The sequence below is a fragment of the Pleurodeles waltl genome, chromosome 6, assembly GCF_031143425.1.
Source record: "Pleurodeles waltl isolate 20211129_DDA chromosome 6, aPleWal1.hap1.20221129, whole genome shotgun sequence".
NCBI lineage: Eukaryota > Metazoa > Chordata > Amphibia > Caudata > Salamandridae > Pleurodeles > Pleurodeles waltl.
In genome coordinates this window covers 459,132,621-459,148,119 of record NC_090445.1, presented here as the reverse complement: position 1 = coordinate 459,148,119, position 15,499 = coordinate 459,132,621, and the positions used below count along the sequence as shown (strand labels likewise).

The following is a 15,499-nucleotide window of genomic DNA, read 5'->3' as shown; positions in this document are numbered from 1 at the left end:
CGCGGCACCTAAAGCAGTTTTGTTTAGTTTTTTAGCAGTTTTGTTTAGCGCTCCCAGGCTAGGACTAGGGTGCTTTGGAAAGAAAACGTCTCCCAAATAAATAATAAAAAATAAAAACATGAAGATTCAAAAGTTTTGGGACGCTTAGTAGACGGAGCATACCATTTCAAGAGAAAAATGTGTTGGATAAAAGTGAACAACATGTATTTTTCGCGGCTCATCAAATAATGGTCCCCTCCTTAATCCCATAACTCTGTGATTTTTGTTGTTAAAAACCTAAATCTGTATTTTTTATTTGCCCTATTTGTAATTAAAAATTAGAACACTTTTAATTCACTAACATCTTACCAAGTTACAGATGGCCAGGTAAAACTGGTTGCAGTTCCTGTGGAGCACTGAGAGGATAGTGTTGAATGGACTCGAACATTATTAGAACATCCTTTTTCCTGAAAATCTTGTATTCAGACGTGGCTGCCGCAAATCTCAATTGAATGGGTATGCGGGTGGGGGCGTGGGAAGGGGGAATAATTAGAAATATTTTACATCTTCCTGTCGCCTCCTGCGGCCTCCTGCGGCCTCGCTCCTCTTCTTCTGGTGACCCAGCAATCACTGAGACACCAGCACAGGCTCCCTAGAAATCCTGGTGCTGCTTTCATGCTAAACCTACCATGAAAGAAGCATCAGGATTGGTTTGAGTGGCTTGGACTTCCACACAGACACTGCCCTGGGGTCTGGACAGCTGACCAAACACGCACACGCACTTAGGTGCAGTCTCTCCTCCTCCCTCCCCATCCCCTCTCCTCCCTCCCGTGGCCGAGCCCCACCCTTTCCTTCACATGCTGCTGGCTGAGCCAGCAGCTGAAAGATAAAACAATAAATAAATATTTTTTTATTTTTCAGCTCCTGGCTTAGCCGGGGGGAGACTCTCCTTTGCCATTGTGAAGAAGTCACCCCTGTGTCTGAAATTAATTGCTTTGTGTACCCCCCTATGTCCCATTTGAAGATGTCTATGCTTCCTTCTGTAATCAATCTTTAGCGTTCTTAACACATCCTGGCATTGGTCCACCACACACTTAGAAATCACTTTAATAAAATAAAAAAATAAAAAATCGCTGTCACTTCAGTCACTCGCAGGATATTCATCTCACTGTTTACTTCAAACACGTACAAGTTTTGGGAAGTCCTTAAAAACAGTAATGTTTTATGAATATTTTCATGCTGACTCACAAATTGACAAAGTTCTCCCTTATGTGTCTTGCTCCCGAACTATACATACCCTCTTGCCTCTTATGAGCTCATGGCTAGGGGCGATAAACAAAACACAAAAATGAAAACAGCGCTGAAAACACGATTCATGGAATGACGGAGGCTCTATGAAAACGTTTTCACAAATAGTTTTCAACTATACATGAAAACATTCACTGTTGGGGAAAAACGTTCACTCCAAAAATATTAGTTTTTTACTTAGCTTATAATTTGTTATGACAGATCTCAGTTTCGTACTACCTTGAAACAGTTTTACTTTTGATTTCTATTTTCCCTGGCCCCAATGTTTATTTTATTTTTAACTGAAATATCATATGCAGTGTTGTAAATAGTTTATCATTATTCAAATAAAAATCGCAAATTAACTAATTATTTTAACTGTTGAAAACTAAATGCCTGGAGTTTTCGATGGACGCTGATGCAGTAAATTATATAATTAATGATTATATTGTAAAATACTTATTTTCCATTAAAAATGGTACAGTTGGAAAGAATCAAAAACAGTTTTCAGAGAGCATGCCTGAATGAGGAAGCGATTGGGATTTCCTGTAAATGATTCCATATGAACTGAAGCAATATTAGTCACTTCATATATTTTAAGGTGCTCATTTGTGTTTGTGGAATGTGTTGTATGAGCACCTAGCCCTAAACTTGAATGGAGAGAGTCACCCTTATATGCCAAAAGGGTCAGGGTGAAATATATCAATAGTTAAATAAGCTCCCTTGTGTGCAACTTCACTCCTTTAAATGTCCAACTATTCCCTGCCCCAGTAATAAGTTAGAATGCACTTAAAGTGGAACGCAAGCACATACTATACACTAAGCACATATTACAATAATAATTCTTTACCACTGTGTCTCCATCATATAACAATCTGAAGTCTTGATTTATGTTTTCTGGAAATACCTCCCAACAATCTATTATTCATATAACAAGTCATATACATGTATCAAACAAAGGTTAAAGCATACCTTCTTCGGAATGCATCATACTGAATTACATTTATAATGGACCAGCAATATTACCCCTTTTGCATTGTTTACATAACCATATTTCAAACACTAACAACTGAACAATTTCTATTTGCTTTAAAAATTATTATCTTTCATTTCCAGAGTGCAAGCAATACAAATAACACACAACTTCATAAAACACTTTTCAATATAAACCAAAGGGTTTGTGTGTGACTGTCTAGTGGGAATGCACAAAGTCCAGATGTTTACAACCCCACATGTGTAGTCAGAGATAGGCAGAGGCACAGGCTGGTTAAAGTAAGAAAATGCCAACTTTCTTAAAGTGATATTTTCAGACTTAAAATTTAAAATCCAACCTCACCATAAGTTGTGATTTTAAATTGCGAGTCCTCAGGCCCCAAACTCCATATTTCTATTGTTTCCCAATTGGAAATCATACTTAAAAGCTGTTTTAAGGTAAATCACAATGGCATCCTCTGGGAGAGAGCGTTCTTCCAATACTGAAAAAACACATTTTCAAAGTTTTCCCTAAAAGTACATGACCAGCTTCTTAAATACACTGCATCTTGCCCTGGGGATAACAAGGGCCTACTTCACATAACTATATTTCAAACATTGAAAACAGAACAATTTCTATTTGCTTTCAAAAGTATTATCTTTTACTCCCAAAGTGCAAGCAATAAAAATAACACAAAACCTCATAAAAAACACTTTATAATGAATAGTGTTTTTATGAGTTTTGTGTTATTTTTAATAGCTTGCACTTTGGAAGTGAAAGATAATAATGTTGAAAGGAAATATACATTTTTCAATGTTTGAAATATGGTTATGTCAACAATGATACAAGGATGATATTAGGTTTATAATGAAAAGTGTTTTATGAGGTTTTTTGTTATTTGTACTGCTTGCACTTTGGGAGCAAAATATAACATTTTTAAAGCAAATAGAAATTGTTCTGTTTTCAATTTGTGAAATATGGTTATGTGAACAATGATACAGGGATAATATTGCTGGTCAATTATAAATGTAATTGAGTCTGATGAATTGTGAAGAAGGTACTTTAATCTTTGTTCTTAATATATGTATGTGACTTGTTATATGAGTAATACACTGTTGGGAGGCATTTCCAGAAAATATTAATAAACAATACAGAATTTTAGATGATGGCGAAAGAGCGGTGAAGAATTATTGTTGTAATATGTGCTTAGTATATATTTTGTGCATGTGTTCCATTTTTAGTCCATTCTAACTTATGACTAGAGCAGAGAATAGTTGAACATTTAAAGGAGTGAATTTACACAAAAGGGAGTTTGTTTGACTATTGGAATACACACCTAGGACAGTGTGTGATTTTAATGTTGCTTACTGGCAAGCATTAAACATCCCCCACACCTCACCTGCTGGTGAGAAGGGAGTGGACATTCAGGACAGAGGTCTTTCTGCTTGACTGCAGCAGTTGTAGACCTTCCTTCATTTCTGTCTTCTGATTCTCTGTTCCACAGATTTGGTTTCCGTCGGAAGTTTCAGGACAAACATCAGTCTGAGTGAGATGGACAATTCTTCTTACACAGGGAAGGAGAACCCAGTTGGAGGTGATCTCCAGGAGACCGAGATTGGCCAAGGTAGGCCCACTGAGCTTTAATATGCCTGTCTCAAAGTGGATTCCTGCATCATAAAGATAGGAAAAAACCAGTGCAACCTTTATAAAACAGGAACATATTATAAAGAAATTTTTGCTTATGGGATATTTTCAAAATTCAAAACTCGTATGTGTTAGAAATTGGGTCTCTAGTTGGCAGGGGTCTGTACCCTGTCCAAGTAGGGACCACAATCCTAGTCAGGGTAAGTCAGATAAACACAGGCCAACACAGCAAAGCAAGTAGCTGTGGCAGTTCTTCCTATAGCACAGCACACAGCAAGCAGTAGGCCAGCACAGCAACTGAGTTGTGGATTGGCAGTTCCTCCTGGAGGCACAGCAGTCCTTTCTTCCTGGCAGAGTGTCCTTGGATTCAGTATAGAGTTCTGATTTGCTGGGGATTGAGGCCCATTACCTATAACCAAATGTGCATATGAAGTGGGGGAGGCGTAAAAGTAGGCCTTTGAAGACTACAAGGTCTCAGCCCTCCCCTTCCTTGGCTACTGACACTCTAAAGGGGGTTATGCTGCCCTTTGTGTAAGAAAGGCACAGCATTATTCATTTGTGTAAGCTTCTCCCACTCATCTAGCCCAAGGCCACCCATCAGCCTGGTGATAAACCATTGGGATGCAAATGCCACACCCAAGATCCCTTTGTGTGGGACTGTCTAGAGAGAATGCACAACATCCAGCTGCCAACAACCCCACATGTGTATTCAGAAACAGGCAGGGGCCCAGAGTGGTTAAAGTAAAAAAAGTGCAACTTTTTAAAAGTGTTATTTTCAGACATACAATTTAAAATCCAACTTCACCATAAGTTGTGATTTTCAATTGTGAGTCCAGAGGCACCAAACTCCATATTCCTATTTTTTTCCCCAATTGGAAATTACACTTCAAATATTTTAAGGTAATCCCAATGCTATCCAGTGAGAGATAGTCCTTGCAATAGTGCAAAATGAATATAAGAGTTTTTCACTATCTGGACAGGATAAACCTAAATGTACATGTCCAATTTCTTAATCACACTGCACTCTGTCCTTGGGGCTAACTAGGACCTACTTCACGGGTGACATACATGTTATATAAAAAGGGAGATTTGTGCCTGGAAAGTAGAAATGGCAGTTTAACACTGTATACACAGGCTCTGCAGTGGAAGGCATGAGACATGTTTGAAAGGATACTGTAGTGGGTGGCAGAACCAGTGCTGCAGGCCCACTACTAGCATTTAATTTACAGGCCTTGGGCACATATAGTGCACTTTACTGGGGACCTAAAGGTACATTAAAAAGGCCCATTGTGGAGGAGCCAATGTTACCATGTTTAGAGTACAAAGCACCTGCACTTTAGCACTTGTTAGCAGTGGTAAAGTGCCCAGAACCCTAAAAGTCAGCAAAAATGAAGTCAGAAAACAGGAGGTCAGAAAGCACCTTGGAATTAATATGGCAATTTTGGGGTTTTGTCCTCTTGTTGTTTTTTGCCTTCAGTGAGTTTGATGTGCTAGCTGCCCTGTCCCTTAATGCATATCAGTGTATGCTGCAATAAAAAGAATGACTGTGATTAAGCCAAAGGCTGTCACAACTCCAGTCATCATACATCAAAATTTGCTTCACCAATGGCAAGTTAAGGAAGCTCTGATAGGTTGTGACTTTCTTCCCATTCACGCACCAATACAATATTTGCAGATGTTATGCATAAATGATTTCCATGTTGCATTTAACAATTTCTATGCACATTATGCTGTGGTGGTGCCTCATACTGTACTAGGCACTCTCTATAAACTTTCGAACTCAAGCTGTCTGTCTGAGATCTCTGGTGTTAGCAAGTGCCTCATCTTCTAATACCTGAATTTGTAACCAACATATTTCTTGCCCTCCATTTTTGCTCATGGAAAGTATATATTTCTTTTTTCTCACAAACTCTCCATCTTGATGGCCCTCCTATATCCACTTCTAATGCAAAATAACATCCTGACCTCGTGCACATGATTTGTCTTTGCTCACATCTTTCTGCTCACTTTCATTATTGCTTTAAGTCACAATTTTATGCTTCCCTATTTGTAAATGTAATGTTCTGAACTTACTTGTGCGTATTTAATGTTTTCTGATTGCTTTCCAGTAGCTAGAGGCCAGCTCTGAAAACTGGGGGTATTAAAACTTATTAGACACTCCCTGTGAAAAGCATTATCTGCTCTTGCTGAGCTCAAGGGTCTGGGCACAACTATACAGTGAAATGACATGCCATGGGCTTTTGTTTTTTTGTGCTTTGGCTCAGGGAATGGTGAGGTTAAACTGTCAGGATGTATTTTGGGAAGGAGGTGGTAAAACATGGATACTTCAAACATCTCGATAATGTGCAATACTGTTAATGCCTCCTTATTTATTTGAAAAAGGAATGCAATTTTAATTTACAGAATGATTCAGTAGTTCAGTAAAACATGATATAGATTTCCAAAAACTATGGTAATTTACCCTTGTTTGTTTTTTTCCTTTATCGTTCTGTATTTGTCAGGGTTCTCAAGTTATTGAAAGATAATTTTTAGCACTTTATAAAATATCAAATAACTACAGAAAAACTCAGCGCATCCCTGTCAAAGGATTGACCCAGAGACACTTTTTTTTTATATCTGACATGGTGATTCCAGATATTTGTTCCCAGACTGAAAGTTGTACCAAACCATAGTCTAACATCCAGAAATACTATTGGGAATCCCTGTCTATTCTATCTTCTAACACCCCAAAATTGCTGTTCAAGGTACTTGCATTATTATTGAAGTGTACTGAATGAAAAGACAGAATATTTTACTATATAATGATAATGTCTTTCTTGTTTCCACCTTTCACTGAACTTGCTGATGACCAGAAGAACCAAAGAACCCAAAGAAGGTAAGTTTTGCCCTGCATGAACTATCTTCGACACGCCTGTGTCTTAGATACAATGGAAATGTGACCAGCAGCAATTCAAGCTGAAGAGAAAGTCTTGTATGGTTTCTTGTGCCTCTGACAGACGCAGAGGAGGAACATCATTATATGTAAGAAGTTATAAAGTAATCCTGCAAGCACAGAGGCGTACATTTTAAAGATACATCTCACGTTTGCCATGATCCCTAGAGGCCTATCAACAAACCACTTTCTGTAGCATGTAAAGCAGTAATACAACAGTACTAGTTCCCACATTACAGAATGCTAGTCCTTAACTGTAAAATATTGGGTTTTTAGTTGAGGGAGTGGAAGTCCCGCTCAAGTAACAACCACAGTCCTTGTCAGGGTGAACCATAAAAGCCACTAAATTAACGTGGGCTTAACCCTGTGGTAGCTTGGTACAAAAGCAATCTGGCTTAGCTTAGATGGAAAATGTAACGTATTTATGTAGTACACAAACAGTAATAATGTGAAAACAAAACACAACATAAACCTCAAACTAATTTAGAAAAATAGAGTTGTTTTAAAAAAATAAAATGTTACTAGAACAACAAAACGTCAATCAGTTGAGCCGAGGATATTACATTTTTATTCATTTAGCAAAATAGCACCTAAAAGTACAAAGCGACACTTCCAGTCACTTATGGCTATGCTAGACCATGGGAAAGTCACAAGTTCAGGATGACCACAATGAAGCATCGGTCTGATAGATGGTCAAGGTTAGTCCCACTGAAGAGTTACTTTCTCAAGTCTAGTGCGAAGAGTTCTGCATGAGTTGGAGGAGGCTGGTAGGAGGAGGAAATTAGTTGCTGCAGCGCAAAGATATGGGCATCACTAGAGCTTCACTTTAGCAGTCTTTATGGGCTGTTGTTGCTGTAGTATGAAGTGCAGGTCTTGTGTTCACTGCCGTGGACGGTTGCTCTCGGCACAAGGAGGAGTTCTCACTGGACTTTCTCAGTTTGTGTGAACAGGTCCATTCGCAGTTGCAGAGTCAAAATTTCAGAATTTTCACCTTTACGTTTTGGAGGAGCTTCCACTTATGCCAGAAAGGGGTCTGGGAACTGTGGGGTAACCTCATGGGAGACAGAACTCTTTCCCTTAGAGGCCATCAGCAAGGCTCAAGCAAGTAGGTCCAATTGCAGGGAACCTCTGAAGCTTGTTGTGTCCCTGTAACTCACAAAAGAGGTCAACCAACTGACCCTTTGACTCACTCTGGGCAGCCTGGGTTAAAGGTAAGCAGGTCCAGTCTTCCTTTTTCATACAGCAAGGCAGTAATTCAAGCAGGAGGGCAATCCTTCCTCAGAATCTTCCATAGGTCCAGGAGTGTTCTGATGGGTGGCTCTGAAGGCCCAATATTTACACCAGGTGCCAGACTTTGTGTGCAGGACTTCCTGTCCTACCCCCACAACTGGGTCTTGAAAGTACTTCCCCTTCCCCTTGTCAAGGCTCCAAACAGTCTGGGGTGCCAAAAAGCAGAGCAGGCCTGGTGTCTGATTGTGTGTGCTGTAGTTAAAACCCTTTGAAGTGTAAGTAGGGCTGGGTACAGCCCCTGCCCAACCATCCTGACAGGATGGCCCACCCTGTCCACATTTCAGCCCCCTTTTTGTCACTGTCTAGAAGTAATACTCGCACCCTAACAGCAAAGCCATTCACAGGCATGTGAGCCAGGAAACTGGCAGAAAGACATAGTTGATTGGTACACAAAATTACCAACTTTCTAAAAGTGACATTTTCAGAATTGTAACTTAAGATCTGACTATGCTGTTAAAGAAGATTTTACATTACAAATTGTTTGTTTGTAAACAGGATTATCTCTCTGCTTCCAATCTAACATTAACACTTATTAAATGTAATAAGGTACCCCAGTGTTAGTCAATAGGATGGATTTGCCTTACATTATTGAAGACCAACTTTAGGAGTTTTTCGTTTTCATGACATGTAAAATGTAAGTACACATATCCTACTCCTTAAATACAATGACCTTGGTCCCTGAGATGTTAGGGCCTACCCTAGGGGTGGCTTATAAATATTAAAAAGTTCAGATCCAGCAATATTTTTATTTTTACAGGTCGAAATGGCAGTTTAAATCACAGTTTTTCATCCAAAATGTTACTGCAAATAATACATTGATATTATCCTCATGGGTGCCATAATTTGTTGGGTAGTTAGCGGTGCATTGCAAGGGCGCATGTTATAGTTACCTTAGGTCATGAGTTATAATTACTTGAGATAATTCTAACTGGGGATTTTCTATGGTTTTGTATGTTTAAAATGTGAGCCTAACTATAACGTCCCTATAACCTTTGTTTTTTCAGTCAATTTCTATGTGTTTTTAAATCTATTTCCTAACTATAATGTCCCTGTAACTTTTGTTTTTTACAGTAAATTTTGATGTTTTTTTAATGCATAGTAATTTTCATTACTATACTACACGCAAGCATTCGGCCATGCGCAGCGACAGTCGGTTACAGTGCCTGTAGCCAACCCCCCTATAAGCACCAACCTTGCACCAAGCAGAGTCTTCACCCATGGACAGCAGGTGTTGCCCACAAGTCCAGCAGCCAGTCCTTGCGGCCAACCCCCTAACCAGCCAACCCCGCTCTCCACATGGATCTTTGGCTGTGCGTGGCAGGAGTTGGCCGCAGCCAATCTCTCTGGGTGTGAGAATAGGTGGAAGAGGGTGTATCTGGGGATGAGAGTGGCTGTGAGAGACTGTCTGGGTGTGAGAGTGCGTGCATCAGTGTCTTAGAGGGTGTATCAGTGTCTGCACAGGTCTGTGAGTGGCTGCATGAGGATGTTAGTGGGTCTGTGAGTGGGAATAGAGAGTCTGAGTGGGTGTGTGAGTGAGTGAGTGCGTGAGTGTCTGAGTGGGTCTGTGAGTTGGCGTGTGAGGGTCTGAGTGGGTGTGTCAGTGGGAGAAAGAGATTGAAAGAGAGGGGGAGAGAGAGCAAGAGAGTTAGAGGGAAAGAGAGATGCTTTTAGGCTTTGATGGATGATATACTTAGAAAGAGATATTTCTACATAAATTGAAAAGAAAAATGTGTTTGGCAATTAAAAAGTGTAAGATCACCTTTAAGTATGAGCCTTAAAGCATTTGCAGTTGAAATGAAATTAAAGGAGGGAAATGACTACTGATACATCGAGAGTCGAACCCTCGGCTCTCAGTGTGAAGGTCTGTGCCCTTTACCATTGGCCTATATGCTTTTGTTTGTTTGTTTTAAAAAAAAATATATTTTGCCCTTTACCGGCTAACTGGGATTGCGGGGGGAGCCTCAAGGCCTCCCCTGCTGTCCCACCTGATTGTGTTTTTTCATCTTTTGCCCTTTACGGGCTATCAGGGACTATGGGGGGACCCTGAAGGCCCTCCCACGGTCCCAGCCATCTCCCACCTCCTGCATAACCTGGCATTGCTCCAGCAACCAAGGAGCTGCTTTTAATTGGTCCCTGTGATACCCCAGCACTAGAGCTAAGGGGTCAGGGTGTTCCTAACCTGGCCCCTTGTCTTTTCTTAACACTTTTTTTTGTGGGACTCGGATCAAGGCAAGCCCCATGATGGCTGCCAACACTTCCTGAATTACAAATCTGGATTTCCTTAAATTTCTCAAAAACTTCTGAATGGATTTACACCAAATAAGCAAAAGCACAATCTGTGTACCGAAAGCTAGCTTTCTGCCAAATTTGGTGTAATCCATCCAGTGGTTTGGGCTGTAGTCTTGTTTAAAGGTCCTATTGGAATTGCCATGGGAAACGCACCTTTTTTGACCCCCCCTTTTTTTCGGCCCCAGCTTGACGGATCACCCTGAAACTTTCCATGCACAACAAGAATCACTGGGTCTTTTTGTTGGGAAAGTTTCATGATAAGTTGTCAAATGGTGTCAAAGATGTAGACAAATCAAAAGAATGCCTTTTTTATGGAAACATGGTCCTAACTATAACTACCTAGTTAGGACTCTGACAAGGTAATATATGAAGATTGTTGGACCTGGCCCTTTTACAGAGTAATTCCCCAGACTTTTTGCCTTTTTCCTCCTTATTTTTCTGTCTCTTGTTGGCTGACGTTATGACTCTGAGCACTTTTTCACTGCTAATCAGTACTAAAGTGCATGTGCTCTCCCTTGTGAACTCGGTATGATTAGCTTATCCCTAATTGCCATATTTAATTTACCTGTAAGTCCCTTGAAAAGTGGTATCCCTATACCCAGGGCCTGTAAATTAAATGCTACTAGTGGGCCAGCAGTGCTACTAGTGGGCCTGCAGTGCTACTTGCACCACCCACTGAAGTAGCATTTCAAACCTGTCTCAGGCCTGCTAGCTCAGGGCCTGTGTGCACAGTTGTCTGCCACAGGGACCTGGCATCTAAATTTACATGCCAGGCCCAGAACTCCCCTTTTACTACATGTAAGTCACCCCTAAGGTACACCCTAGCTAGCCCTATGGGCAGGGTGCTATGTATATAGAAGGTAGGATAGGTGCCTAGGAATGTGGCCTCTCCTGGTAGTGATAAACAGCCTATTTGGTTTCTCACTGCTGTGACTGCTGCCTTCTCATAGGATTGTATTGGAAATGCCCTACCTTATGTGTAAGGGGTATTGTCTGATTTATGAGGGGTAGCGTAGTCATTTTTGGTATGGTTGTAATGGTGGTAAGAAATGCTGCTTACTGGTGTAGGTGTATTTGTTATTACTATTACAGAAATGCCACTTCTAGAAAGTGAGCATTTCTCTGTGCTTATGACTCTGGTGTTTTTCAGCTTGACTCCAATCCACGTCTGGGCAGAGTGACAGTTGGGCTTTGTGCATACTTTTCAGACAGCCTGTACACCGGGAGGGTGACTGTGTCACAGAGGTGCCTCTACATACTGAATAGTCTTCCTGGGCTGAGAGAAGGGAGAAGCAGGGCACACCTACATTTGTAAAGGCTGTGCCCTGGCCTCACACAATAGGGTTGTTTACCCCCCACTGATGTTTGGAGCCTGTGCTGCAGGAGAGAGGGAGCACTCCCAGGACCAGTTGTAACTGGCTGGAGCCCCCTCTCCCCTCCTGTTGAAAAACACACTGTAAACTGAGTATAAGTACAGGGGAATTTTCCACATAATTTAGACAATCTTGGGACTCCAGAGACCTACTTGAAACTGGACACAGGGCGCTGCTGAATGGACTCACCACGACCCTCCTTGGACTGCTGCTGCTGTGCTGACCTGTGACCTGCCTGGTCACTAGGAGGAACTGCCATCATCTTTGTTGAGGCCTGGTAGCACTTTGCTACCCTCCCTTTTGTCTCCAGATGCAGAAGTGCTTCTTCTCTGCGTATGCATCACCTTGAGAGCGCTCTTCTGCACCCCTCTGCGCTTCGTAGTGCAGTTGCCGTGAAATAGGCTCACCGCTGCAACCTGGGATCAATGATTTGCCCAGAGCGCCTGGGAAGCGCCTAATGATACTGAGCTGGCATGCTGTGGGAAGCATGTCCTTAGGAGTGCCAAAAGCACCGTTGCGTCCCGGGCACCCATATCGATTGAAGCGCATCAGAACACGCTGTGTCTCGTGCCCCTAGGGCACCAGAAAAATAAAGGCAGGAGCCACTGCCCTCCTGCTAGTTCCCCCGGGGACCCTGTGTTCCTGAACGGCACCCCCTGGGTACAAGCCAGCCCCCGTTATAGGAAAAATCACTGCTGCAGCCCGGAACAAGGGCTAAGGACGCATAGGGTGCAACTTGTAGAGCGGGTGGGCAGGTCCTCATCGGATGCCCCTCTACCCCAAGCCTGCAGAGTCCTCGAGGAGAGTGAGGCCGTACTGGATTCCTCAACGGAGGATCCCAGCCCCCCTTCATGTACCCAAGGTCACGGGCGGGCGGAAGCCTCATCGGAGGCTCCCTTACTGTGTGGTCTCTCTTCCCCCCCTTTTTGGTGGGGATTCCATCCTGCTTTTTCCCTCCCCCCCTTGTCAGGGGGCCCATAGTGGCCCGGGAGGGAGTCCAAGGAACCGCGGGTCCTAGGGGAGGCCCCCCTTTTCTTCAGGATCAACGTGGCCCCCGTTTTGTGCATAGGAAAGCCGGGGGCCTCCTGTTTGACTTCCCTGGCACTGGAAGTGCCATTTCATCATAAAAACAGGTACTTTCCTTGGACATACACAATTCAAAAGTTCTGAATAAGGGCTTTATGGGTTTATATGCTAACCAGTTTGTTTCATGAGGTACCATATATGTTTTGCCGATGTTCCTTTTTTGGACCTGCTCTACAGATATGTTTTATTACTTGCTATATGTTTTGCAATGTTCCTGATATGGGCATTTATGCTATTTTTTATGACAAGTGCAATTATTTCTTTATTGTGATTCCTGACTACTGCTTATGTTGCAGAATCCTGAGTACTTACGTGTTCTAAGGTGACAACTGCTTATTCTTGCAGAGTATTAGTAACTTGGGTAATGTTCTGACAACTGCTAAGGTAGCAGGGTATTACTGACATGTAATGTTTTGTCTAATTATGTTTTGTGCAATACAGTTTATTTTTATATAGCTCAGTGTTGTGTTTACTTTGTAGTGTACATCTTGCATCACGTGTGTTGCATGTGTTGTGCAAACGCTTTACACATTGCCTCCAGGTTTGGCCTGACTGCTCGTACCAAGCTACCAAGTGGGTGAACAGGGGTTATCTTGGACGTGTAACTCCCTTGCCCTGACTAGAGTGGGTGGGTTCTGCCTGGCTTAGGTGCATACCCTGGCCAACCAGAAACCTAATTTCTGACAAAGATAATATGACAGCCTTCATGACCTACTAAGATACATTTTTCTCACACATTCTTACCACCAGGCTAGTAGAGGGATGCCCCATTCAATTAAATTTTCCAATTACCAGGTATCTCTTTAGGCAAAACTTCTGTGTAAAAGGTCATCTTTTGAGTGCCAACCCTGTCTTTTAGGTTCTGTTTAACTGGCATTAATGGAATCGATGCACTGTGACACTGCCATTGAGGGATACAGTAAATTACATTTTATTGGGTTGCCTAGGGAAAAATAAAAGGGTCTGGGGGGTAATTGAACCCACTAACAGGAGCAGACATGTTTCTGTCCATGTTCCACTCTCAAAAGTGTGTATGGGTAGCCTTCAGTGTGGTGTCACACTCTCTGCTAAAACATCGTAGACTTAGTATTGAAAAATAGACAACGTTTACAATGCACAAGAGGAACAATGGGTCCCACAGGAATTGCTCTGAATTTCATGGGTGTTGTTCTGATCGTGTTTAAGAAGTCTAGCTCTTTGCCATTAGGCCTCTACCTCAATATTCTGACTGATCCTCACCAGCCCTCATCCTGCTCCCCAACTCCAAAACCCCTCTTGAGCAATCCAATATTTGGGTAATAGCTTGCATCTGGATCATACCGACCGCTGCTAGAAAGGGTTCTATGATGAGGCATGCCAGGTGGCAGTGTGTGCGGGCCTTCCATTCTGAACATAAGTGTAGCTCTGACTCTAGTGTCAAAATATAACTCTTCCCAAACAACAATTGTGAGTAAACATGTGTGGCTCCGGGCACATCATTTTAGCCTGACTGGTTGCTGTGAGAAGTCCTCTGCCATTTAATACCTTAACGATTATAAGAGTACCTCTAAGCCAACAGGTTTGAGTGCTTAGTGTGTAAACATTTGATATTTGCAGGTACAATAAAAGTTTCCTCTGAAAAAGGTGTGCTTGGTATCACAAGACATTTTTCCAGTTTCAACCAGATAAATGCTAGAAAGTCCTTTAAACGTTCCCTTTTACCCATTAGCAAATATCTAGTTCAGTGTTGAAAATTGTCAGGCTGCAGCACTGAAAAAAAGAACACCAGCAGAACCAATGAAACCCACAAGCTATACCAAGGAGAGAAGAGCCTCTAGAATGAGGCTAAAGACCCAGAGCCTAAGGCAACAGTGAGGCTGATAGTGCCCTAGTGCTGCAGGGACTTCTTATTTCATTTGCCCCATGACATTCCTTTAGGCGAACATCTAGGTATCAGCAAGACCTTTAATAGGTGGGTAGTAGATTTTTACCTTTCCAATACTTCTTCCACCATGACAACAACTTCACCTATCCTCGTTTTACAACTGCCACACAAAATTGTCCATCACAAGCAGATTCTTAAGTCTGCCGGATGCTCTTTTCTACATGGTGCCACTTGCTGTGATGGCCACTTTGTCATTCACTTCATTTGGACATTAACCTCTAACCCCACCAGAGCATGTAAGTACTAATTACCCCCACACTTGGCTACACACACTTAGGCCCTCATTTTGACTTTAGCGGTTAATTTAACTCACCGCCAAAGCCAAACCCCTAGACCGCCAGTGTTGGCAGTCTGCAGACCGCCATACTATGACTGCTTGAGCTGTCCGCCATACTTGTGGTAGAAAGTCACCAGCAGTTGTGCTGGCAGTCAGCGGTGCAGAGATGGGTACATTGCCAGCACCGTCATGGCAGCAGGACTCCACCCACCATATACCAAGCCGTAATACAGCTTGGCAAAGATCTGCTGGCGTGGTGGTGCTGGCGATGCAAGACCGCCAGTTCCCATCCCCTCCCGGACATCCTCCTCGATGGAGAAGGTAAGTGGGTGTCTGAAAGGGGGCAGTGGGGGAAGGTGCCTGTGTATGTTGGTGTGTGTCTGTGTGTTTGTGGAGGGGGAGGAGGGTGGTGAATGCGTAGGTGTATGCAAATGAATGTGAATGT

General features: G+C 42.3%; 1 protein-coding gene across 5 annotated transcripts in view; it reads left to right on the top strand.

The window, feature by feature from the left end:
* LOC138299897 (polymeric immunoglobulin receptor-like) overlaps positions 1-15,499 on the top strand; it is a 232,668-nt gene that overhangs the window by 203,910 nt on the left and 13,259 nt on the right. For 4 of the 5 annotated variants that reach the window (XM_069238599.1, XM_069238598.1, XM_069238595.1 and 1 more), the window contains 2 exons: positions 3,744-3,863; positions 6,736-6,758. In XM_069238599.1, the coding sequence (XP_069094700.1) occupies positions 3,744-3,863; positions 6,736-6,758 (143 nt within the window). The remainder of the gene's footprint in view (positions 1-3,743; positions 3,864-6,735; positions 6,759-15,499) is intronic. The other variant, XM_069238600.1, reaches the window with a different exon arrangement.